Source organism: Corythoichthys intestinalis, chromosome 2 (assembly GCF_030265065.1).
Source record: "Corythoichthys intestinalis isolate RoL2023-P3 chromosome 2, ASM3026506v1, whole genome shotgun sequence".
In the NCBI taxonomy this organism is placed as follows: Eukaryota; Metazoa; Chordata; class Actinopteri; order Syngnathiformes; family Syngnathidae; genus Corythoichthys; species Corythoichthys intestinalis.
Window position 1 is genome coordinate 30,995,346 of NC_080396.1, and position 24,357 is coordinate 31,019,702.

General features: G+C 40.6%; 3 protein-coding genes and 1 long non-coding RNA gene across 8 annotated transcripts in view; 1 reads left to right on the forward strand and 3 right to left on the reverse strand.

Moving 5' to 3' along the window:
- The window catches only part of kmt2d (lysine (K)-specific methyltransferase 2D), a 50,409-nt gene extending 44,037 nt beyond the window's left edge, over positions 1 to 6,372 (reverse strand). The window contains exons 1-9 of one of the 2 annotated variants that reach the window (XM_057830682.1): positions 6,143 to 6,372; positions 3,951 to 4,033; positions 3,684 to 3,789; positions 1,789 to 1,991; positions 1,552 to 1,661; positions 1,311 to 1,473; positions 531 to 702; positions 300 to 414; positions 34 to 212 (exon numbers count right to left, since the gene is read on the reverse strand). In XM_057830682.1, coding sequence (XP_057686665.1) covers positions 34 to 212; positions 300 to 414; positions 531 to 702; positions 1,311 to 1,473; positions 1,552 to 1,661; positions 1,789 to 1,991; positions 3,684 to 3,789; positions 3,951 to 3,999 — 1,097 coding nt within the window. In that variant the 5' untranslated portion in view covers positions 4,000 to 4,033; positions 6,143 to 6,372. The remainder of the gene's footprint in view (positions 1 to 33; positions 213 to 299; positions 415 to 530; positions 703 to 1,310; positions 1,474 to 1,551; positions 1,662 to 1,788; positions 1,992 to 3,683; positions 3,790 to 3,950; positions 4,034 to 6,142) is intronic. The other variant, XM_057830681.1, reaches the window with a different exon arrangement.
- LOC130912540 (uncharacterized) lies at positions 4,739 to 20,994 on the forward strand. Of its 3 annotated transcripts, none has more exons than XR_009062622.1 (5): positions 4,739 to 5,052; positions 8,891 to 9,026; positions 20,051 to 20,178; positions 20,533 to 20,614; positions 20,788 to 20,994. It is a non-coding gene; the product is annotated as an uncharacterized LOC130912540 (long non-coding RNA). The 3 variants fall into 3 exon arrangements; XR_009062621.1 differs by having other exon boundaries at positions 8,891 to 9,003; XR_009062620.1 differs by lacking the exon at positions 8,891 to 9,026.
- Positions 9,877 to 17,543, reverse strand: LOC130912537 (uncharacterized). 2 transcript variants are annotated; one of them, XR_009062619.1, is made up of 3 exons: positions 17,296 to 17,543; positions 10,494 to 16,975; positions 9,877 to 10,173 (listed from the first exon to the last, which is right to left on the reverse strand). XR_009062619.1 is itself a non-coding variant. In XM_057830683.1 (2 exons), the coding sequence occupies exon 2, from the start codon at positions 16,756 to 16,758 to the stop codon at positions 10,888 to 10,890; it is 5,871 nt and encodes a 1,956-aa protein (XP_057686666.1). In that variant the 5' UTR covers positions 16,759 to 16,975; positions 17,296 to 17,543; the 3' UTR covers positions 9,877 to 10,887. The 2 variants fall into 2 exon arrangements, 1 of the variants encoding a protein (XP_057686666.1); XM_057830683.1 differs by having other exon boundaries at positions 9,877 to 16,975.
- Positions 19,569 to 24,114, reverse strand: dhh (desert hedgehog signaling molecule). The gene is made up of 4 exons (XM_057830685.1): positions 23,810 to 24,114; positions 23,385 to 23,699; positions 20,659 to 20,920; positions 19,569 to 20,592 (listed from the first exon to the last, which is right to left on the reverse strand). The coding sequence occupies exons 2-4, from the start codon at positions 23,682 to 23,684 to the stop codon at positions 19,811 to 19,813; spliced, it is 1,344 nt and encodes a 447-aa protein (XP_057686668.1). The 5' UTR covers positions 23,685 to 23,699; positions 23,810 to 24,114; the 3' UTR covers positions 19,569 to 19,810.
- Between the last annotated feature and the right edge of the window lie 243 nt (positions 24,115 to 24,357).

The following is a 24,357-nucleotide window of genomic DNA, read 5'->3' on the forward strand; positions in this document are numbered from 1 at the left end:
GATAAGTAGTACGCTCAAGATCACCGAACTAACCTATGGCACATCGTGCAACATTGAAGAGCCACAGATGGGTGCGGTGCTTTTCCGCATACGCCGCACAAGGAGCTACGCTGACGCTGGCAGGCCTCACACATGGCATAGTTGTCGAACCACTGAGCCGAGCCTGACAAGACGAGTCCGCGAACGCCACACTCCACACATACACGACACCTCTGGTATGATTCACATAACCGACAGTAAATCGACTGATCAAAAATGCCTGTGAACTTGAAATGAAACTGATGACAAATGTGACGTACTCTGCATTTCCACAGATCAGTCGGAAGAGAATCCATGGCTGGCTGCAGACAGAAGGTGTGGTAGCCCTTATCACAGGCGTCACATACTAACATTTTGGAGTCTTCACCCGGTTGTCTGCCAAATTACAACATAATGGGAATTAACAACATCAAATAGTATTTACAGAAAGGCACACACATCATACGGCATATTCAGCAAATATTGAACTACATGCAATTTTATTGAGTCACCTGCAAGTCTGGCACACTTTACACTCTGGGCATTGCCATCCTGCCCGCTGGATGGGCGTGGCCCCGATTTCTAAACAGGCCGCGTGGTAATGTAGGCCACAACCCGTACAGAACAGCAAGTCGGTGAGTTCCCCTGCTGAGTCACACACTGCACACCAAGAGTCTTCCCCTGCTACAAAGGAAAAATTAAATTTAAAAAATGTAATAATTTCAGCATGTGTGCCCATGTCAGTTTTTGTGGTTTATGTTGAAGAAGAATGCGATGCTAAAGCTAGCAGCTCAAACAATTCCACTGCATTGAAGCAGAGGTGCACTGATCAATATTTAAGCATTCAATCGTCTTAATACCCATTTACTGATTCTTTCATATCTGAAAATATTAGGGTAAATGTATTATTCACAGTAAAGTTAGAAGTGTTTTGACTGAAAAAACATAAATGTCTTAGTTTATGTAGGTGTGCGGCTATGTATAATTTGGCTCTGAAATACAGTAACAAATTTAGCTGGGTGTTTTTCATCCACAAATGAGTAAAAAGTCACTATTAGTTAAATTGCAGAGATCTTGCATGTACCCTGCATAAATAAATGGCCCAAAGAAGTTTAAAAAGTTCACTTTGTCCACTTTTAAAACTCATTTTAAGCCTATTATCTGAAGAATTGTTCCAAAGCGGTATTAGCAGGAACTAGAAAAGAGAGTCATCAGTAAAAATTGAATTTATTTGTATCAGGACTCTTGACGAAACCGTGTTAGCAATAAAGACGAGATGAATTCAGTCTTACCTAGCTCCTCTGCTTTGTCAATGTGCTGTGGACAGAGAAGGGCCAACTGCTTCATGGATTGGAAGGATCCACTCGCTGCAGCACAAGGGAAGTGGTAAAAGGTTGAACAGCCCTCAGCATGGCATCGAATGGTTGCACCCAGCCTTTTGCAGTATTCACAAAGCTGTAACAAACGAATGCATGCAATTGCATGAAGGTAACTTATGTGTTTTCCAATATTTTCAACCACATTAGCACTCACCCGCCGGGTCCCTGAGATAACAGCCTTGTCCACGTTCTCCAACCCATTGTCATCCATTTGTCGCACTCCTTCTGACCACACCGCACACCAGTGATGAACCCAGCAACCCCCTGCATTGAAAATTGCATTATTTGGTCATCAAATAGCCAGCTAAATGTTTATTGACATCAGCGTCCTGTATTTTTTACCACACGTCATCTGAAGTTTTGAGGTTGTAATAATCGTTTGGAAAATAACCTGAGTCATCAAATAGTGATGCCAGACAGGGGGTGTCCAAAAATCCAATGGAAGACAACTCATCATTTCCAGGTTGTGGCAGGGGAGAAGCTGATGGCTGGAGGGTTGGTAGTTCTGAAGTTGATTCCAAGTGTCTGAGTTCCCGTTGTCCATGAAGACTGCGCTCCACACAGTTGCAAAGAGCACAAGCCCTCACCCGCTCTCTATTCAAAACACGCAGGCAAAAAAAAAAAAAAAAAAAAAAAAAAAACTCAATGTTCAACTCATTCACTGCAATGTTCGACTATATTCGACAACCCAACCGTTTACTGCAAACAATTATATTTAAATTTTTGAATGAGTAGGCATGAAGGAGGGTCTCGTCTAACATGTTTACACAATCTTGCATTACTTTAGGTTTGAGATCAGCACAACTTTTGGGTAGAGGAGGCAGCGAATCCCCGCTGGGGTTAAAATGGGGGTTAAATGGGGTTAAAATGCCAACACATTGAAGTCAGGCAAGTTTAGGAATTTCACATTAGATCGGCGCATATATATATATATATATATATATATATATATATATATATATATATGCTATAAACAGTAGTAAAAGTAGTATATTTGTTTTATATTGAGGTGTCAAAGCATATACATTATATACACACACACTGTATATACTCAGGCTAGGCAAGTTAACTAATTAACTCGGAGTGAAATCGCACATTAATAAATGGCATTTAATTTTAATTGTGCATCGTAGCCACCAAGGAAAGAGTGAAGCATTTTAAGGCTCACTTAGAGAGTGATACTTGCATATACTTTAGATAATACTATATGTCGTCACCCTCTTAAAATAATTGCCTCGGTTATTTTTTTACAGAATTTTCAAAATTGTTTATAAATATGCAAAATTCATCAAAGGGTTCATTTTTGTCTTTCCTTAAAATTCGGGAAATAATTACTTGGGCAGTTGTTTTAAGAAGGTGCCGATATGCTACCTAGCTATAAGTAGCGTTACAAGTCCATTATGACTTCATTTACCAAGGGGAAACACCTAACAACCTATAGGAATGGAAGAGGAAACTCAAGACAGATAGGGGTATGACTTTTATGCATGTATATATTACTTTTAAATGTATAAAGGCTTTGTGTGTATGGCAGTAATTTCAGTTAATCGCAAGTATTAAAATTTTTAATCGTTGCCCAGCTCTAACATTTGTATATATTGGTCCCTAAGTCACTGTTCTGCTTCTTTTCACAGAAATATACGGCATTCATCAAGTCAAAGTTCATATTCTTAATTTTCTTTTTTATACAATCGACCAACGTCCGTCTTCCGTCCCATTTATCTTCAGGGGGGTCGCAAGGGTGCTGGAGCCTATCCCAGCTAACTATGGGCAGTAGGCAGAGTAGACCCTAAATTGGTTTCCAGCCAGTCACAAGGTAAAACGAAAAATACAAACATTCACGCAGATATTCATACCTATGGACAATTTGGAGTGTTCAATCAGCTTACCATGTATGTTTTTGTAATGTGCGAGTACCTGGAGAAAACCCACACGGGCACGGGGATGGGGACAACATGCAAACTCCACACAGAAATACCGGAGCCAACGATTGAACTCTTTACCTCAGTACTGTGAGGTGGACATGCTCACCACCGTGCCACCCTAAAACTAACCAGTGTTCTATTGCTAATTACTAAAGAACAGAGGACCAAAGATGCAAACTTTTTTGTCTTGTGTAGATTTTCTGCTTGCTTATACTGCCAAAGACAACAATATTTTTGGTGTATTGAAATTCTAATAATGCTCTAAACGGAGGGCAATATGGCAAAGTCTACTTAGAAAACAGCAGGTTGTGAATGGGTTAAGCGTGCCAGCAACTGAAATAAAATGGAACAAGAAACATACATAGGTGTACTTGTGACAGTAGGCCCGGACACATCAGCAGCAGCAGGAAGAGCTTGGGACTCTCCTTCCAAAGTGACAAGTTGCTTAGCAGGAGCGTTATCATCAGCTTAAAAAAAAAAGAAATCAAACTGTAGTTACCATCATTTCCAGTACTGACAATATATTTAAAAGCAATGCTATTTATACAGTAATTGTAATCCTAAATAATTACTGTTTACGCAACACAAACATGCAAAGCTATTTGGATGCAGAAGACCTGCTAATTACCTGTTGCCTCAGAGTCGCTTTCGTCGCAGTTTGATTTCTGCTCTTCCATCCCCCAAGATGACTTTGACCTCTTTGACAGAGATCTGTGGTGTCACAATACAAATGACACATAATAACAAAATATTATTATTACTTTCAAAGTATGACAGTGACCTGTAAATATTTCTCTGACTTATGCAAGTCAAAGCAGGTTACATAACAACAACAAACTGAACACATCTGATGACAGCTATCAAAATCACGGAAATAAATGCATATATATTTAAACTACTTTAGTACAAACCATGTGGAATAATACTATTTTAGAAACAAAATTACAAATAGCATCAATCCATTCCAAGCGCTTTATTTAAAAACACAATTTTCAGTTTTCTACAAAGCAATGTGTATTCGCATCATTGACTAACATTGGCGATAACGCAATCGACCCTGCATGCAATTGAGCAATTTAGCGCGAGTGTCACAGGAAGATGATACACCAGAAAGAGAGGAATTAACACATTGTGTTTATTCACCCAACATTGCAAATACCAAACCAGTTAGATAAAAACACGCAAACAATATTAAGCATGACAGGGGAGTTTCAAATGTACACTTTGTATTTAATAATTTAATACATGTATTTTTGCAAAAAAATATTTTTTTCTTCCAAAATCAACAATATGTGAGGTTACACAAAGAAAACACAACTTCCGTGTTGATAACTTCCTGTTGCAGCGCTGCTGCTGTCGTGCGGAACTACAGTCGCTCACAATATAGTTCCGCTCGTAGCTTTATGCCGTCGACTAAGTACAGTACAGTACAGTAGATCAAACGACTGCATCGCCATTGTTTCAGCAACTAAACACATAAAACGGAGTCGTGTCCTTGGTCGCGTTTAGTCGGACATTCTGCGTACCGCCAATGTCGACGGAAAGCGACTTTTAGTACACATCATCTCCTTCATCGTAATAATAACATGGCAGCGTCATCGATGTGGGCTCGTATGATGTTAATCTCCCAATGTCAGAAAAGAGACCAGATGAACGTGCGCGGTGAAGCCACGCCAGTGCCGACGCACACTCATAATACAGTGTGTTCTGCAACTTCAATGCACTGGTTGGTAAGTTAGAAGTGAAAATTCATCATGTGTTGCCATTTCCACACACATCCGCGTTTTGTGAAGCAATTGGAAGAACAACTCGACTGTTGGACGGGTGAATACCTTTCACGTGTGTGTCATGCATTGACAATATAAGCAACGTTTAAATTTGTAAACACTTTTTAAGAACAATACCACGTGTGTGTACACAACAAGGTGCGCATTTAAGCGGCAGGTTTTTAAGAGAGACGGAAAACAAAAACAATAAACATTGGGCTGTTTTAATTGAGGCCATTTGATTTAAAAAATAATAATAATAATAAAGGTGAACAATAGAGTAAATTTGGCGGATGGCCGTAGTGAGAGGACGTCTTCGACATAAATGTGACAGTCGAAACACTACAACAACAGTAGATAGTAAACTGCCTATCTTGTCAATTAATGAGCAAATAGACTTTTTTACGGAAATATATTTTGTAGTGTCTCCCTAAAGTGGTAAGTGATGACAAAGTAGCGCCCTATTAGCTGGGTTGACACTGAAAGTATGAAGAATTTAACTTTCATAGTGCTCTTTGATGCTTCTATTGTGTTGATGATAACAAACGACCTATACATCTCGCTGCCGTGCCTGAGAAAAACGTAATACAGTTCGATAATAACGGCAGTATGAATCATTACTCAATGTAAACACCGATTTGAGGGCTTCGTAATGCTCCAGCAAATAGTCTCGTCCATATCCCTGGCGACGAACTGAAACGGAAAAATGAACGACCATCGATGGTGACGTAGCAGCCAAGTGTCCCGAAGAGCCAAAACTGCGAAAACTACGCTCAGTGGCATGCACAACTGCATTCACTTCTGAAAATGTCGCCCAATAACTTCGAATAAAAGCCCCTGGACACCGCCAGCGAGGAACATGAATCAATCCCAAGTTAGCGCTCAGGTAACAGGGCTAGTTCTCCAGCAAGTAGACAGCGCCATTCGCTACAAGCTAACAGCTAAACGCTACCGAGAGCAGAGCCAACATTGCCCGGTCTAAGGTCAGGGTTAGTGTGTCTCTATTTACGGCTAGCACGAGAAGTTGAGAAAAGTCACAATTGACGCGACTGACCTTACGAAAACAAAAGCGTCTCGTCATTCATCAGCAGAATCCAAAGAGCCACACAGCAGCTTCCCGTAACGCTTGTGGTCGCTTCATTTTATGTACCGGACTAACGCTGCGGCTAGCCGGCTGGAGCGAGAGAGGGAGAGGGTGGGGGAAGTGCATACAGGCGGAAGGAAGGCTGCCGAGTGCCGAGCTCAGCTCACCACTCTTGTACTGTGTACACTTTACACATCTACGCGGAGAACGATGGGCTAACAGTTCACCAGCGCTTTGGCTCGGTGGCCCAAAGCGCACACCCAACAGGGGAACCGAGAAACACCGATGCGACGAGTACTCTTTCTACTAATCAGACCCCGGTCAATGTTTTCTCATCGCCGGGCAAGTGGATGTAGCTTGAACGCTAACAGCGAGCCGATGTTATGCTCTGGAATCCGATATCGCAGAGCTCTCTGCACATAATAGTGAAAACGCATCTTCATTTGGAGTTGTGCTTGATTTAACAACATGCTGCTCAGTGCGTGCTACTAAACATCGCGCGGACATCGTTTTTGTTGAAACACAGTTGACAAAACTATATGCTGAACATTTTACAGCGATCTCAAAACACCAAACTATTAATATCATCGGTGCAAAACGACTATTCAATGTGTGGACGTCTAAAATGAAATTGGTGTTGTGCTTTGTTTATCATTTCCTGCCCAGCGCTTGCAAATGAGTGTGCTCGTTGGCAGGCACAGCGTGGAAACATGGAGGATATTAACACCCGATAGTACTGGAGGTCGTTACAGTTTTCCAAAGCATGGAAGCCATTTTCATTACGTTGTTGTAATAGCAGGAACAAGACAATATATGAGTAAAGGACGCGTCGTCTTTTGTCGTCTCGATTGACCCGGTGGTTGATTTATATATTTTTTCCCCGTCAAATTCAACTGTGGAGAATTAATTTGCTTCAAGAATGATATTTGTGCTGTTTGATCGTAATTCCGTTGGTCTGGATTCAGTCATGAACAACAACAAATACAACTCCAGTGCTACAGTTAAACAATAACTACACCGTTGACAGTAAAATTAATGCTTCCCAACTATAAAGTGGTCTAATTTGGTGTTATGCATTATGTTTACAGGGTTAGTGCTTCTGCACAATGCAATCAAACGTCAGTAATAATAATAATGTCAATTTAATTTGTATGATTTGCCTTCTGATCAACTGTGAATGCAAGAATAGGGATTACGGGTGCTTGCATTGCGTGCTGTACGTGGAATGGACTGCCCAATGGGATTGATCTCCAATTTGACTATGCCACTTTACACGATTGCGCGTGTGCGGAGACCTCTGTGTGACCCTAAGGGGCAGAAAAGAAATAATATCAGTAAAGGATCAGAGCAGTCATTTAAAATGAGATTTGAAAATGTTGAACAAAATATGCACTTTATGACCAGTTATTAACAAAAGTAATCGAAATTCTGTAAAATTTAATAATACTAGTGCAAAAATAGTCTTCAGCACAGCATCCAAGTAGTACTTCATGCTTTTTAAAGTAGTGTAATACATACGTTATAGCGTGGTGTGTCCAGGTTTTCATTTAAAAAAAAAAAAAAAAAAGTTTGTTTGCTGCCCCCTGCACAGGATTAGCTAACTCCCCATTCAGATTTAGCAAAATTGGATTAGATTTTGTATGCGTGTGTGTGTTTGTGTGTGTGGTGGTGGTGGGAGGGGGGTGGTTAGAGGACAGGTTGATTGGCCAATGGCTCTAAATAGAGGGTGGTATTAAGGGCACTCAATTCCTCCCATTCGTCGACCAGCAGTGTCCTTCTTTCCCATCTGTCTCCTGCAACTCAAGGATAATCCCTTAGAATACCTCCACAGATGTTTTCATCAGTGTATGAATTGGGATGATGTGGACACAATTTGAGAACTCAATTTCAAAAAGTTCAATTTTGTCATAGATATGCTCATAGCCAGATTGGGCTATTTGTGCTTTCTTTTTGCAGTTTTTGTGCTCTTCATTCTATGTGGGGTATAGCTTTATTTGAATTTGTCAGGAATTTCTGTCCATAAAGACTGTCACTAATAAAGTCATCTACCTGCACCAATTTCTAGTACTGTAGCATTAGTTTCTTATTTATTGAAATTTATACTTCAACAAAGACTTGAGTCATTATAAAGTACAGATTGAGAAATAAATACAAAACTTCAACATGTCCAAGTGATGCGACAAAGTGGTTGTAAATTGCTCCTTTGAAAGAGTGTTGACAAAGACAGAAACTGTGCAACCAATATATTGTACTAAACCAAAGCAATTGCACATGTATATATTTAAATACGTCATTATTTACAGTATACTGTATACTATTATGTTTGGTGGGGCTCAGTTAAAAACTAGGAAGTGGCTAACTCTTTTTTTTTTTTTTTTCTAAACTTGATAAACAGACAAAGGTGAACAATCAATAATAAATGACAAATATGCCAGTTGTACAAATATTCAAAACATATATCAAATAAAAAAGGGAATAATGCTGTCTTTTAATTACTCACAAAAAAGTTTGAGTTTTTTTAAAATATTGAGCATTTTTTCCGCTTTCAGGTTCTTTCATTTTTTTCCCCCCAACAGATTTATATAGGACAGAGTCTCGTTATGAAAGTGAGAAAATGAAGATAGCAGCTTGCTAAATTTACATTTGTTGAGGTAGAATTTCGATAACAAAATGAGTAGATTAACTATAAAAATAACATTCTCGTTGTGTTTTTTATAGAAACAAACTACATTTTCCCATTTGAGATATAAAGTAAACGACTCAAGACGAGCTTGGCTGATGCCTCGACACTCCCCATATTAGTGGGCATGAAAGAAGAATGAAGAGGCCAGGTACCATACAGTGTATCACAAAAGTGAGTACAACCCTTGCATTTCTGCAGATATGTAAGTGTATCTTTTCATGGGACAACACATACAAATTGACACTTTGACACAATGAAAAGCGCTCTGTGTGCAGCTTATATAATAGAGTTAATTCATTTTCCCCTCAAAATATAGCCATTAATATCTAAACCCCGGCAACAAAAGTGATTACACCCCTTAGTAAATACGTATATCCCTAAATGTCCAAATTGAGTACTAATTGTCATTTTCCCTCCAAAATGTCATGTGACTCGTTACAGGAGTGCTGTCAGCATTGCTGCAGAGATTGAAGAGGTGGAGGGTCAGCCTGTTAGTGCTCAGACCATTCACCGCACTCTACATCAAATTGGTGGAAGCCTCTTCTGAAGACCGTACACAAAAAAGTCCGCAAACAGTTTGCAGAAGACATGTTAACAAAGTACATGGATTTCTGGAACCATGTCCTATGGTCTTATGAGACGGGCGGGCTTTCTTGTGTACCGTCTTCTGAAGAGGCTTCCTCCTGGCCATGCACACCAATTTGATGTAGAATGCGGCGTATGGTCTGAGCACTAACAGGTTGATCCCTCACCTCTTCAATCTGTGCAGCAATGCTGACAGCACGCCTGGAACGAGTCACATGACATTTTGGATGGAAAATGACAAGCAGTACTCAATTTGGACTTTTAGGGATGTACGTATTTACTAAGGGGTGTACTCACTTTTGTTGCCAGGGGTTTAGATATTAATGGCTATATTTTGAGTTATTTTTAGGGGAAAATAAATTAACTCTACTACTACTGTCAGACTACTTATTATTTTGCCAAAGTGTCATTTTGTCAGTGTTGTCCCATGAAAAGATATACTTAAATACATGCAGAAATGCGAGGGGTGTACTCAATTTTGTGATCCACTGTAATTTCAAAACTTACCATTTGCAGAAAGAATTCACTTCTAAAAGCAACTGCAATCAAATAAACACATCACTCTACTATTTCGACCTATCTTATGCATTAGATAGTGCCAAATATTGAATAATGACTTTAAGCAAGGCAAATTTATTTGTATAGCACTGTAGCGTCCCGATTGGAATGATGGTCTCTTCAACTGATGGTTTACAACCTTTATTCCGTCTTTTATGTAAACACACCGTAAGAGCTACGATGTACACAAATAAAAAAAAACCACAATTAGAAATTAACAATAACCTTTTACCTTTTTCCATTTAAACCTTTTATATATTTTTTTCTATAACATAAATTAAACCATAACATAAAATAAACGTTTCAATTATCATTACTCACAATACTGATGGCATTTATAGGCCCATTGTCAATGAAACATCATTATTTAGTGAGGCGACAGCACCCTCTAGTGTACAAAAAATGAACTGCAATACTACACTCAGACAGACTACAGATGTTACACTTAGCGAAATATAATGAACATATTTACAAAATGAAACCCTGAATACGAACCTTGTTCCCTCACCAACCAGGCGCTAAGAACTTTTAGCAGTTAAAAACAACTGTTTTGGTTCTTATTTTCTCCGTGACGGCGACGCACGTCTATGCCTTCTCGTCAGCGCGCCGTTTTTGCCTACTTCCTTAGACTTTTCAGCAGTTGCTACATTTTACGGCATTCTGCCTTCCTTTGCCCTTTCAACATAAAAGCATGAAATCTCAAAAACGGAAATGAATTACAAATATGTGAAATAATAAACAAGGTCATTTACACTCCCACCAAGTCATTATCGTTGGCTGATAACTATTCAGACCGATAATGATTTCCTAATGATGAAATGACCCATAACCTTTAACATCTGTAAAACACACAACAAGATGAAGAATAAACATTGAACTGTACATATCGTTAAAGAGTCTCTAGGAGCAGAACCAGTTTCTGCACTGGGCGTTCCACAATGGAAAGTTTTCCGGAACTTTGTCCTTTCTCAGTCTTTCTTTCTCCAAAACGAATCTTTACTTTTCTTACAAGTCCATCTTTGTCAGTTGTAGTGTCCGTTACGCATGCTAATCTCCATTCATTGCGAGGCAAATCATCCATCTTCTCCATGACAACATCTCCAACTTTTAGGTTTCTCCTGGGAGTGTGCCATTTCTGCCTTGTTGCGATGTTGGATAGATATTCCCTTTTCCAACGTGACCAAAACTGTTCTGACAAGTACTGCACCTGCCGCCACCTCTTTCGTGCATAGATATCCTCTCTGATGAATTTACCTGGAGGAGGCAGGGCTGCTTTGGACTTCATAGTCAACAAGTGATTTGGGGTCAATGGCGCAGGGCTGTTTGGGTCGCTGAGAGTGTCCACTGTTAGCGGTCTGCTGTTCACGATTGCCATTGCCTCATAGAAGAATGTCCTGAGGGAAGCGTCGTCCATTCTGCCTGATGAAACTGATGCTGTTGAGCGCAGAATGTTGCGAATAGTCCTTATCTGTCTTTCCCAAACACCTCCGGTATGGCTGGAATGAGGAGTGTGCATTCTGAAATCACACTGTTTCTCAGCAAGAAATGTGACGATGCGCTCTGTATCCATCTGTTTTAAAGCTTCCTGTAGTTCGTTTTTAGCTCCGACAAAGTTACTTCCTTGATCACATCTTATCTCACTGACTGCTCCTCTTAGAGCTATGAAACAGCGAAGTGCATTGATGAAGGCGTCAGTGGTTAGGTCATCTAACATTTCTATATGCACTGCTCTACAACAAAGGCATGTAAAAAGAAGTCCATAACGCTTGTGCACTTTGCGAGCTTGCTTAGTTTGAAAGGGACCGAAACAGTCCATTCCACAAAACGTAAACGGTGGAGTTGAATCTAACCGCTGTGTTGGAAGATCTGACATTTTCTGTTCCTCTGTGCCTCTTCGCAGTCTGCGACATTTTACACATTGGTGCACAAAGGTTGCTACTGCCTTGTTTATGCCAGGAATCCAAAATCCATTGGATCTGATCTCATTTATTGTCAGTCCTTTCCCTTGGTGTTGCACTTTACTGTGGAAATGAGCAATTATCAGTTGAGTGACATGGTGATTCTTTGGAACGATTACAGGATGTTTCACTATGGAGGAGCACGTTGCATGCTTAAGCCTTCCTCCCACCTTAAGGAGTCTATCCTTATCAAGAAATGTGTCCATGTGAAACAGTTTGCTGTTGTGAGGAAGTGCCTTTCCATTTTCTAGCGTCTTTATTTCATTGGCATATTCACTTGCTTGTATATCCCTTATAATAACACATTCTGCATTCTGTCTTTCTTGTACTGTGCTGTGACCAGTTGTTTTATCTCCCTTGGCACAGCGAATAAGTCGAGCAATGACTTGAGTGATTTTGTACCATGAGGAAAACTTTCTTAGCTTGTCCGTCAATCCTTTGGTTTCTGTTTTGAGTGTGTTCAGCGCATGTACCTTTTTTACTTCTGGATCTCCGAGTGGTACTTCTGTGTCAATGTCTGCAGCTGGAGGTATTTCTTTGTCCCATAGAAACTGTGGCCCTTTGAACCAGTCTGAGGTGATGAGCTCACTTGCACTTGAGCCTCTGGAAGCAATGTCCGCAGGGTTTTGCTCTGAGGGTACATATCTCCACTGCTGAGGAGAACTGTTGAGCCTTATTTTTTGAACTCTGTTGGAGACAAATGTGTGAAAACGTCGTGCTTCGTTATTGATGTAGCCTAAAACTACTTTAGAGTCCGTCCAAAAATACTCATCAACCTGTGTCAATCCAAGCTCATCTTTTAACATGTTACTCACAGTAATGGAGACAACAGCAGCTGTAAGTTCGAGTCTTGGAATCGTGATTACCTTAATAGGAGCAACTCTGGTCTTTGCTGTAACCAAAGCACAATGCACATTATCATCTTTGCTTACATGTCTCAAATATGAACATTGACCATAACCATATGAGCTTGCATCAGAAAAATGGTGCAGTTCTGTTTTCACTATTTGGCCAAAGTCTTTAGGAACATAACAACGAGGAATTTTTATTTTTTCCAAGTTCTCTAAGTCGCATTTCCATTTATCCCACACAGTCTCGAGTTCACTGGGAAGAGGATCATCCCAGCCAATGCTTTGTTTGCACGTCTCTTGGAGAACCCGTTTTCCTGTCAGTACAAAGGGGAAGATGAATCCCAGTGGGTCGTAGAGCGATGCAACCATGGATAGCACGCCACGCCTTGTAGTAGGTTGGTCATTGGGGTGAAAGCGAAACCTGAGTGTGTCCGATTCAATGTGCCAGTGTATGCCTAGTGCTCTTTCAAAGTTAAAGTCATTAAACGCTAGGTCACATGCTTGCTGTGGTACGGCACGTTCAGAAGCTGGAATGCTTTCCAACACCGTTTGCTCGTTACTTACGAACTTGTGCAGTCTGAGGCCGCCTGCTGCGCAGAGTGATCGAGCCTCCTGTGCGAGCTGAATAGCTTCCTTGATGCTTGCCGTACTTGATACACCATCGTCCACGTAGAAATCCTTCATTATGAACTGTGCACCAAGGGGAAACTGTGTCTCGTTTTCTTTAGCAAGATGCTTTAAGCCGTAATTGGCACAACCTGGTGAGGAGGTGGCACCAAAAAGGTGAACTTTCATTCTGAACTCTTGGGGTTCAGTGTTCAGGTTGCCATTTTTCCACCAAAGAAATCTGAAATAGTCTCTGTCTCCATCATACACATGAAATTGGTGGAACATTTTTTCAATGTCACATAACAATGCAACTTGATGCCTTCTGAATCTGATGAGAATTCCATTTAGATTATTCGGCAAATCAGGGCCTGAGAGCAAATGATCATTGAGACTGTTACCTTTATATTTTGCTGATGCGTCAAAGACCACTCTGAGTTTGTTTGGTTTTTGGGGATGATATATCCCATGGTGGGGAATATACCACTTTTCTCCTTCTTTTGCTTCACTGTGCACTTCTTCTGCCTCATTCCTTTCTATGATTTCACTCATGAACTGAACATATTGCTCTTTGTACCTTTGATCCTTTGACAGCTTGGTTTTGAGGTTTTCAAGTCGCACAGTAGCCATTTGCTTATTGTCCGGTAAGTACGGTCTTTCCTTAAATGGGAGTGGCATTTCATAATGCCCTTGTTTGTTTTTGTAAATGCCTTCCTTCAATGTGTTCAGAAAGAGAATGTCGTCTTGAGACGCGACCTTATTGTCCTTGTTGTCATCTTTGAAGTCAGACTCGAGAACCTTGAGTGCTTCAGCCGGAGTCACTAGGGGGAGCTCTTTAATTGCAACTCTGTGGCACACAGTGGACATGTTCAGAGTGTCATTGTGGAATGACGTGGGGCCTACAATACTCCAGCCCAATGCTGTGCGGACTGCAAAGGGTTCTTTCTCTTCTCCTAAAATTACCTGCCTTGGAGCCAGTGCCTTAGAACAACTATAGCCTATTAACAAACCAACTTCACACTCCAACTGTGATGGAATCTCATTCACTAGTTCCTTGAGGTGATTCCAATGCCTTGCCGTTTCACAAGTAGGAATGTGGGAGCGGTTCACTGGTATACAGTCCTTAGTGTAAGCAGGAGGGAGTTCGATCGTTTCTGAGGAGTTGTAGCCTCTAACTTTGAGGCCTGAAACACGTTCACTTGGCACCACAGCATCCTTACCAAGCATTGTAGTGAGCTTTAACCGTATTGGAGTGGACTTTGTCTGAAGACTGTTAGACACATCTCGGTCAATGAACACTGTGTCACTCTGGGTATCTAAGAGTGCATACACTAACCTTTCCATACTTGAGTGCTGCTCTGAAGAAACCCATACTGGCACAATCATCGAAGTACTGACACATTGTTCATTGGATTCTGCATTGAGAGACAGTGTAGTTGCTGTCTGTTCTGTGTTGTTCTGCATTGAACTTGTGGCTGATTTATCGTAACTGAAGTCATGCAGACAAGTTGGGTGCCTTTTGTTGCACACTTCACATACAAGTCTGTAACGACAGTCTTTTGCACAGTGTCCGGGTTTAAGACAACCATAACAAAGCTTTTTCTCCTTTATGTACGTCTTCCTTTCATTAAGTGATTTGCCTTTAAACTGTGGACAACTGTGAATTTTGTGTCCTTTGTCTTGACAAACGAAGCATGGTGGTTTGACATTTGACCTTTGTTTTATATTTTCAGTCTCTGTTACAGCCTGCGTGTGGAGAACGCTGGAGATTGGTCCTTTTTCCCTTTGGTAACTTTTACCACTCATCGTGGTGACATCTGTAGAGTGGAGAGCATGAAATGATGTGATTGGGTTACACAAGATTTCTGCTTCAGCTGACATGAACTCAGCAAAGTCCTTTAATTTTGGAAATTTCCCTCTTTCCTTCATGAATTGAGTAGCTTGACGATTCCATCTTGCTGCTGCCCAATCTGGCAACCTTTGAACAAGTTTTTGATTTTCTTGACAGTCGTTCAAAATATTTAATCCTTCAATGTGGGGCATAGCTTCTTGACATGCTTGAATGAAATCGGCAAATGCCCTAAATCCTGTTGAGTCCTTTGTTTGTATTTTAGGCCATTTTGCTAGCCTTTCTCTGAATGCCTTTTGTATGACAAATGAATGTCCATAACGTTGGTTGAGGCGTTCCCATGCGTTCTTGTATGCGTCACTGTCATTTCTATAAAAAATGCCATCAAGGCTCTTTCGAGCTGAGCCTCCTACATATTTCTTCAAATAATGCAATTTGTCAGCAGGTGAGATACTCTTTTTATCAATGAGTGCAGTAAATGAAGCTTTCCACTCAATGAACTGTATTGGGTCACCGGTGAATATGGAGGGTTCTGGTGTTGGCAGTCTGTTCATGGTGATGCTGTCCTGTATAGCTTGTGCTAAGTAATGAATGTCAGATTGTTGAAGTGAAGTGGACACCATATTGCTTACAGGAACCTGACTAGGAGCAGAATCTGTGGAGGGCCGATGGACTTCACCACTTACATCTTTAGCAATGTGAACACTGCAATCACTACTATCACTGCTTTCACTTTTCATTTCTTGATCATATGTCTGTAGTCGAGCTCGAGCAGACTTTATTTCCCGTTCGGCCTTTATTCGTTCTAATTCACGTTTTTGGGCTTCTAGTTCTTTTCTTTGTTTTTCTTCCAAAAGCTGAATTTTTTCCTTTTGTTTTTCTTCCTCTAATAACACCTCATACTCCACTTCTTTGGCTGCTAACTCTGCTGCAGCGTCTGCTCTCCTTACAGCCACCATTGACTTGGACGAATATGACTTACTGGAGCTGGAGCGTTTGCTGGACATGGTGCCGGAAGAACTGTAAATGGACTGTGCATAGTCTGGTTTGAGAAGTTTACGAAGACATATTTTTACGTTATCACGATCATAGTCATCAATGCCTGAGAGCCTTTCGTGTGCAACCTTGATAAGGTCTGTTGTGACTGCTTCACATGCATCTACACGTCTTCTTGTGTCACTGGAGGGAGTAATATGGTCCCTGATTTCCTCATATAACTTAATGACACAGTCACTTTCCTTTTCTACATTGTCCATGAGAGAAGCTATTTGAATGTCTGATATGTCTTCTTTCAATTGCTCACGTGTGGTGCGCACTTGTTTCTTCCACTCATCATAAACCTTATGAAGCTGTTTTTCCTTTTTAAGTGACTCTTCCTCCAGATACGCCTGCATCTTTTCTGTTGGTCTCCTTTGACGAACAGAGCGTGAAGATTCCTCTTCTATGTGGACCTGGAGATCCTCCGTGTGCTCTGCTTTCCTTTCAGATGCTTCCATATTGAGGATAGAGCGACGCTGTTGACCATCAGATCCCCGTTGACCTTGATTGGAGCTGTGAAGCTGGAACCTTACTGGGATCTTGGAGCTGAGAGTGGCTGTAGCGTTCCTCAGCTTGGGTCAAGCTCTTACTGTAGCGTCCCGATTGGAATGATGGTCTCTTCAACTGATGGTTTACAACCTTTATTCCGTCTTTTATGTAAACACACCGTAAGAGCTACGATGTACACAAATAAAAAAAAACCACAATTAGAAATTAACAATAACCTTTTACCTTTTTCCATTTAAACCTTTTATATATTTTTTTCTATAACATAAATTAAACCATAACATAAAATAAACGTTTCAATTATCATTACTCACAATACTGATGGCATTTATAGGCCCATTGTCAATGAAACATCATTATTTAGTGAGGCGACAGCACCCTCTAGTGTACAAAAAATGAACTGCAATACTACACTCAGACAGACTACAGATGTTACACTTAGCGAAATATAATGAACATATTTACAAAATGAAACCCTGAATACGAACCTTGTTCCCTCACCAACCAGGCGCTAAGAACTTTTAGCAGTTAAAAACAACTGTTTTGGTTCTTATTTTCTCCGTGACGGCGACGCACGTCTATGCCTTCTCGTCAGCGCGCCGTTTTTGCCTACTTCCTTAGACTTTTCAGCAGTTGCTACATTTTACGGCATTCTGCCTTCCTTTGCCCTTTCAACATAAAAGCATGAAATCTCAAAAACGGAAATGAATTACAAATATGTGAAATAATAAACAAGGTCATTTACAAGCACAATTCAACACAAGTGCTTTACGTCACATTGAAATCTGCAAAATGAAGAAAACAAAATTAAGATATTGAAATAAAAAACAAAAGGTTAAATGAAAGTCACATTAATATCAAACATAACCAAATAAAACAGGAAACAGCGCAGGTCATACACTGCAGATTTGGACAGTAAGGGCAGTTAGGAATGTACTATAGTCAACAATAGTGATTTTAGTCTTAACCATTCCAGCACAGATCTTCAGGTAATTTGTTCACAGTTGAGGAGCATAATAACTGAATGCTGCCTGCCTCAGCTCACCTGCTTGGTTCTCAAACCAGTTCCAGATGACGTAAGTCCTAAAGCAGACATGTCCAAAGTCCGGGCCGGGGGCCAAATGCGGCCCCTGGTCAAATTTCATCCGGCCCCCAGCCTCTGTCATAAAATCATTAACATCTGACCTGCACACAGACTTAATATATTGATCAGCAGTACTGCTATCAGCATATGAGGTAACTTACACACTAAATGCTGCGCCTCATTTACCCACTAAAAGGCAGCAGCACTCTAAGCAACATTACCCCGTGTGACCCTTTAATCCCAATTTTCTACAATGGCAACAGTCGAAAAAAAAAAAGAAACTTGACTGCGACGGCCGACGCTTCAAGGATAGGTGGAAATTGGACTACTTCTTCACTAAAATACGCAACTATTGTGTCTGCCTCATTTGCAAATAGACATTCGCTGTTTTTAAAGAGTTCAACGTGAGGCGATACTACCAAACAAGACACGCTGACATGTACGACAAGATTTCAGGGAAGATACGTAGCAAGAAATTGAAGCAACTTGAAGCTTGTTTAATTTTACAGCAGCAGTATTTCGCAAGAGGCCAAGAGTCGAAAGAGAGAGAACGCCACAAAAGCTAGTTGCGAGATTGTTGAAATTATTAATTTTCAAATAAATTAGTGCTGCAGCTATCGTTTATTTTAGTAGTTGATTAATCGATGAACTAGTTAGTTCGAATAATTGAGGAATCGGATATGCAACATGAAAAATTAAAATACCTGAGTTGAGCCTCAAAAGGTATAAAAAATAATAAGGATCAATAAAAGAAAAATGGCTAACAGACATAGCAAAAGTCTGCTAGCATAAATGTTATAAAACGCTAACGCTTTTTTTGTTACAATGCTCTTGACAAATGGTTCAGACACATATTCCCACAAAAAAACAACAAACTGCTAAATATACCAATAAACTAAATAATTACGAATGCATTAAAGAAACATTAGCTCAAACTAAAACTTGGCTTATGTTGGTCTTAACATGGAGCAGCTGGATTCAGCCATGTGAAATGAGGCAGATTAGAGGGCAGTGTATCACTTTAATTAAACGAATACTCGAAGCAGCAAAATTTAATTCAAATCTTTTTTCTTTAATCGAATACTTGAGTTAATCGATTAATCGTTTCAGCACTAAAATAATAAAACAAATGTGACACACAGAATGGCTTGCTAAAATTTGCTTAAATATATTGTTCTACGTAAAGTCAGCCAAGGTCGCCCCACACTTTTTTACCACACCAAATCTGGCCCCCTTTGGAATAAGTTTGGACACCCCTGTCTTAAGGTGTCTGGATACTTCATAGGAATCAAGCAAATCCAGCATGTATTTTGGTCCAGAGCCATTCAGTATTTTGTAGGCCAGCAGTAAGATTTTATAGGTTATCCTTAGACTCACTGGAAACCAGTGTAGTGATTTCATGACCAGTTTAATATGGTCCATTTTCCTTGTATTTGCAAGGACTCTGGCAGCAGCATTCTGGATTAGCTGCATCATCCTGATTGAGTTTTTGTTAAAACCTGTAAGCAAACCATCACAATACTCCAATCTGCTAAAATGAATGTATGGATACATTTTTCCATGTCTGCTTAGACAGAAGCCCCTAATTCTGGCAATGTTTTTGAGTTGGTAATATGCAGATTTTGTGATAAACTTTAGATGTATTTTGAAGTTCTGAGTCAATAATTTCACCAAGTTAATTGCCTGTTTAATAACAACAATATGAAACAATTGTCTCGTTAAGTTACATTTTAATGTTTGGTGATAAAAGGTGAGGGCATACAATACATTTGGTGTGATTATGAAAACATGAAACACATTTCAAACAGTATGAAAATATAGAATCTGTTGAGAAAAGATACACATAAAAATGTTCATCTGATGTTTATATTCAAGAAAACCTGTGTTAGTGCTTTTGCTGTCAAAATAAAACTACACTTCTAAGAATGGAAAGAGCTGGAGTCTAAAATGATAGATCCCAAACTGTACAATACTCGAGCATACCAGTGCACATTCGATGTTTGATGATGCAGTTTCTCTTTCATTTCTATTATCCGAGCTTCCTCCACTTCCTGATGTCTGATCAGAGAACTTACACTTACATCGAAACATTTGTTACAATGAATAGAAGTTGTGTTAGTGCAAGTTGTATGCTCCTGCATTGTGCCTTCTCCCCAAAGGAATTGCTTGAATGAGAAGATGAGTCGCAGAGGCCCAAACGCCCAATGTGCCAGTGTGTGCCCTTCCACTAGCGCGTAGCTGGACACGAGCACCCCGTCCACAAACAAAGTTCCATCTTGTGTCAAAGGTGCGTACACTCCCATAGTCTCTTGTACTAAAAGGGAAGTGATTCGAGACGGACGTATCTGACCGTCTGATCGGTGGATCAAAACGCAGTAGTAGGCTCTGGCTCTGCTGGCAAATCGTGCTTGGTACTTACTGTTGTCCATTGAACAGTCTTGATCTAAGAAAACTAGGTGGTTTGGCGTGACAGCCAATCGATAGCCGTCTTCTGTCTCCAGAGACAGAATGGTGACCTGGGCTTCCAGGTCTCGGTGCAGAAAGAACAAGATTGAACTAAATACTATTTGGCCTGTTGAAGATAAGGCCATCACTTTGTCTCCAAGATTTAGTGATGACATGCTCTTCTGCCCTCCTCCAGCAACATTCACCCTGGCCCAGCCGGGGAAACAGCCTCCTTTTTCCACCGCAACTGAGTGGTCTGCACACAGATACAATTCCAAGTGAGTGAAATGGCAAAGGAAATGAATCCTTTCTTAAGTCTTACCAGCTTTTACAGAGCAGTGGATGTGATATTTGGACTCATAGTGGACCCAGTCAAAGCCCGCCTCCACAGCCAGCTGAGCAAGCAGACCATATTTGTCTGTGTCTCTGTCGTCCGTTGTGATGTCTACAGCTCGACCTTCATAGTGCAGAGATCCGGCAGGGTGGTGACCATCCTCATCCCAGGCCTCTGTCACCCGGAGGTGCACGCCGGGCCACTGGTTCATCACTGCTATGGCCAGCCTGTTCAAACACTCCTTACAGCGCTAGAAAAAGAGTCAAACACAGTACAGGGGTTATTCAGAGTATAAACCTTAAGCATGTAAAATAAATCATTCACTTGAACACAAATGTTTACTTTCGTCTGAGTGTTAATTGAATTAAGAGACATCTCTCGACGGTGTCGCTCTTTTTGTGCACTAGAGGGCACTGACAGGTTTCTTCAGTGTCAAATGGGAAATTGCTGAAATGACAGAATTGAACTATCAATCCACTTTTGATGGCAGGTGCTGCACCAACAAATCAATTACTTTCTGATTTTGTCCTCTCGTAATGCATAACATCCAAGTTGTATTGATTCATATTATTCAGATGAATGAATGAAATTTGTATAGACATATGCAATCCGTCCATATTGCAAAACAATATTTCTTTTACGGTTTCTGCTTCAAAACATTGATTGTCTTGGAACAATTGATATTACTTGTTTTAACTAAACAAGAAAGTGTCACTGTCCTAATTCCAGAAAAATATTATTGTTGGTGAGTTCTTACAAATCTACTTGTTATCATTTAATAACAGAGTAAAGATTAGTGCAATATGTAAGTCCAGAATGTACACGCATTCAAGTGTGCAAGTCCACCATTTCAACACAGTCTGGAGGCACATAAGTACCTCCTTTCCCTCCTCAAATAATCGGGATGTGATAAAAAGACTACAGTAGCAAATTTGCTGCATTCCTTTGCATTTTTCAACAGAGTGACAGAATAATCAAGGCCATTCTCTGCCTTTGCTGCTGTGCCAAGCATGAATTTCAACCCTTAGACATTTGATTAGAATGGTGACTCCTAGGCCTCCCGTGGGCTGGCATGTTTCAGCCTCCCAGCGTAGTCGTACAATGGGAAAAGGATGGTGTCGGTCATGGCTGTGCAGAGTCCATTGGATGTCAAAAAGGGACACATGAGCCAACAACCAGTACTGGGCCTAGACACCTGCTGTTTAATTTTTGAAATGGTATATAGACAATCTTTCAAATATATTGACACCATTCAAGTGGCAACCCACAAAAATATTTTAAATTTCTTTCGGACAGAACTAAAAAGATTTTTTAAAGGCACCAAACACAAAACCGAAACCAAAATGATTAAATAATATATTCAGATGCAGTATAATGCTGTAACAAGTCTGACATTTTTTAAAATCTCATTCCCCATCGAATCAAAAAGTTCCTTGTGATATGAATACAAATGACAATTTTCTGATCTGGTTTCATTTTTCATCTCATTCATAATCAGGTCAAATAAGTACTATACATGCAATATAGACAAATGCAATTGTTGATGTTACAAGTCCTAATCTGATCTGATTATGAATGCAATTTAAAAAAAAAATGTCATACTTGCTACTACTGCAGTATTGATTAATTTTGAACCCAGTGGGGTGTAAATTACTAATTTCATGAAAATACAATGTTGATTCTTCGGGCAACAATACAATATTTACTGAAATTACAAGATGTGGCATAGTTTACTGTGATCCAAGAGCCTTTGATCGAGTAAACACAATATTTTATGCACATTTATCATAATTCCACAACTTATTTCTACCAAAGTAATAAAAATTCAAAGCTTTGGACAATTTGTTGATGAAACATTTAAGATATATCAATGACAACCATTATTTTTAACAGAACGGCCAATTTGCCAAAGATGCACTTTGAAGAGCATCATGAAAAACCGACAGGTTGGCGCAAATGCAGCTTCCTGTCTCTCTGCACGCCCCTGGTGTTACGAGTTAATTGATTTAATTGAATTTGTCTCGAAGCTAAGGAAGGAGTCCCGGAAAGAAAAAACAGTGGGAGAAGGGGAGCCAAGCAGATGGGAAAATGTATTGGCGTGCACTTTGGAATGTGACAGCAAAGGGTGAGAAAGAGAGGGACAGAAAGCAAACTAGATACATTTTCATCCCAATGCCATTGAAGAGAGGCGTTTCATTGTCACAACTACAATAGTGGCTTTTCCAACGGTGCCATTACTTCAGCGGGCGGGAATTTCGTATAGGCGACCTTTCTCCAAATGACGCACAATGAGCGTCTTTCACATCTGGACAAAAAAAAAAAGGGGCACACATGGACGCACTCAAAAGTGGGCATGAGAAGGGCACAAACTACAACCAACGATATTCATCACATTGATTTATATCCCAAACAAGCAAAACGAACTGCAGCATCAATGGGATGGAAACTATCGCTTCCCATGATCCCATTGCACGTGGATGCGTGGGAAAAAACACAGATCGGGCTCAGAAGCTCATCAAGCCAAATCTGAACTATAAATATGGTGATAATGAGTGTGTTCAGTCGTTCACTTTATAATTTATAAATACAGTCATTTAAATTTTTATTTTAAAAAATCTAAGTTTTGGGGGGGTGTCTACATATCATTTTTTATTTCAGCTTTTTATTATTATTTTTTTAATCAATGGATTGTAAACGCCACAGTCACCTCTCACCTTACTCATGAAGCGGTCAGCGTTTGTGTTCTCCTCATCTTTGAACACAACATCCGGGTTGTAGTTGCACACCAGCTGATTGAAGCGCTCAGAGTTCCTGGTGATCTTGCCCTCTGCCCTCCCGCTGGCCCCCAGGTTGTTCTCGGAGAAGTTGGGGGAAAACTGCTTGTAGTGCATGGGCGTCAGCTTCCTGGGCCTGGACCGGACGCCGTAGCCGGGGCCCGGCCCGCATCCATCAGCTAGGCACAGGCAGGTCCACAGGGCGAGCAGGAAGAGCACCCGGCCGGGCGGCTTCGTCATTGGGGAGACTTTATTCTACAGGTGGGGGTCAAAGCTCCGTCCATTGCAAAGCATTGATTGCTTGCGCATGAAAATTCAATTTATGTTAAGACATCCTTACTATATGCTTGCGGGTCTAAAGTCACCTGTACAATTCAAGTCATCGTCTTCTACCTGCCACGACGCGCGGCCGCAAGTTGCGCCCCAAAATCACCCGTTAAAATCCAAGCTGTCATCCTCCTCTTATTCGTCCAACGTCCACTTGCGTCTTGACGCGGCGCTCCTGAACGACCACCTTGCAGCAGCCATTGGGTCTTATTAAGAGTCCCGAGCCGATTGCCCTCCCTTCCTCACTGCGCTGCGGGGACAGCACACGCCTCCAATTCAAGTTTTGAAAGGACACAACATAAGATTGAGTCGACTTGTGCTAACACAATGATACCACTCCACCCCACATATCCTCTCTTACAACATAGCAGATATCAGATCAGGACGCTTTGGACACTCAATGATGATGACATGAGTGGAAGAGTTTAAAAGTACTTAATGGCCTCATCAATCTATAACCAGGAAAGACTGGTCAAATGTTCAGGAGGAGATTGTGTGTGTGTGTGTGGGGGGGGGGGGGGGGGCACAAAAATCAAATTTGTGTGTGCGTTATTAATAGACGGGCTAGAAAGTTGAAAGTGAAGGT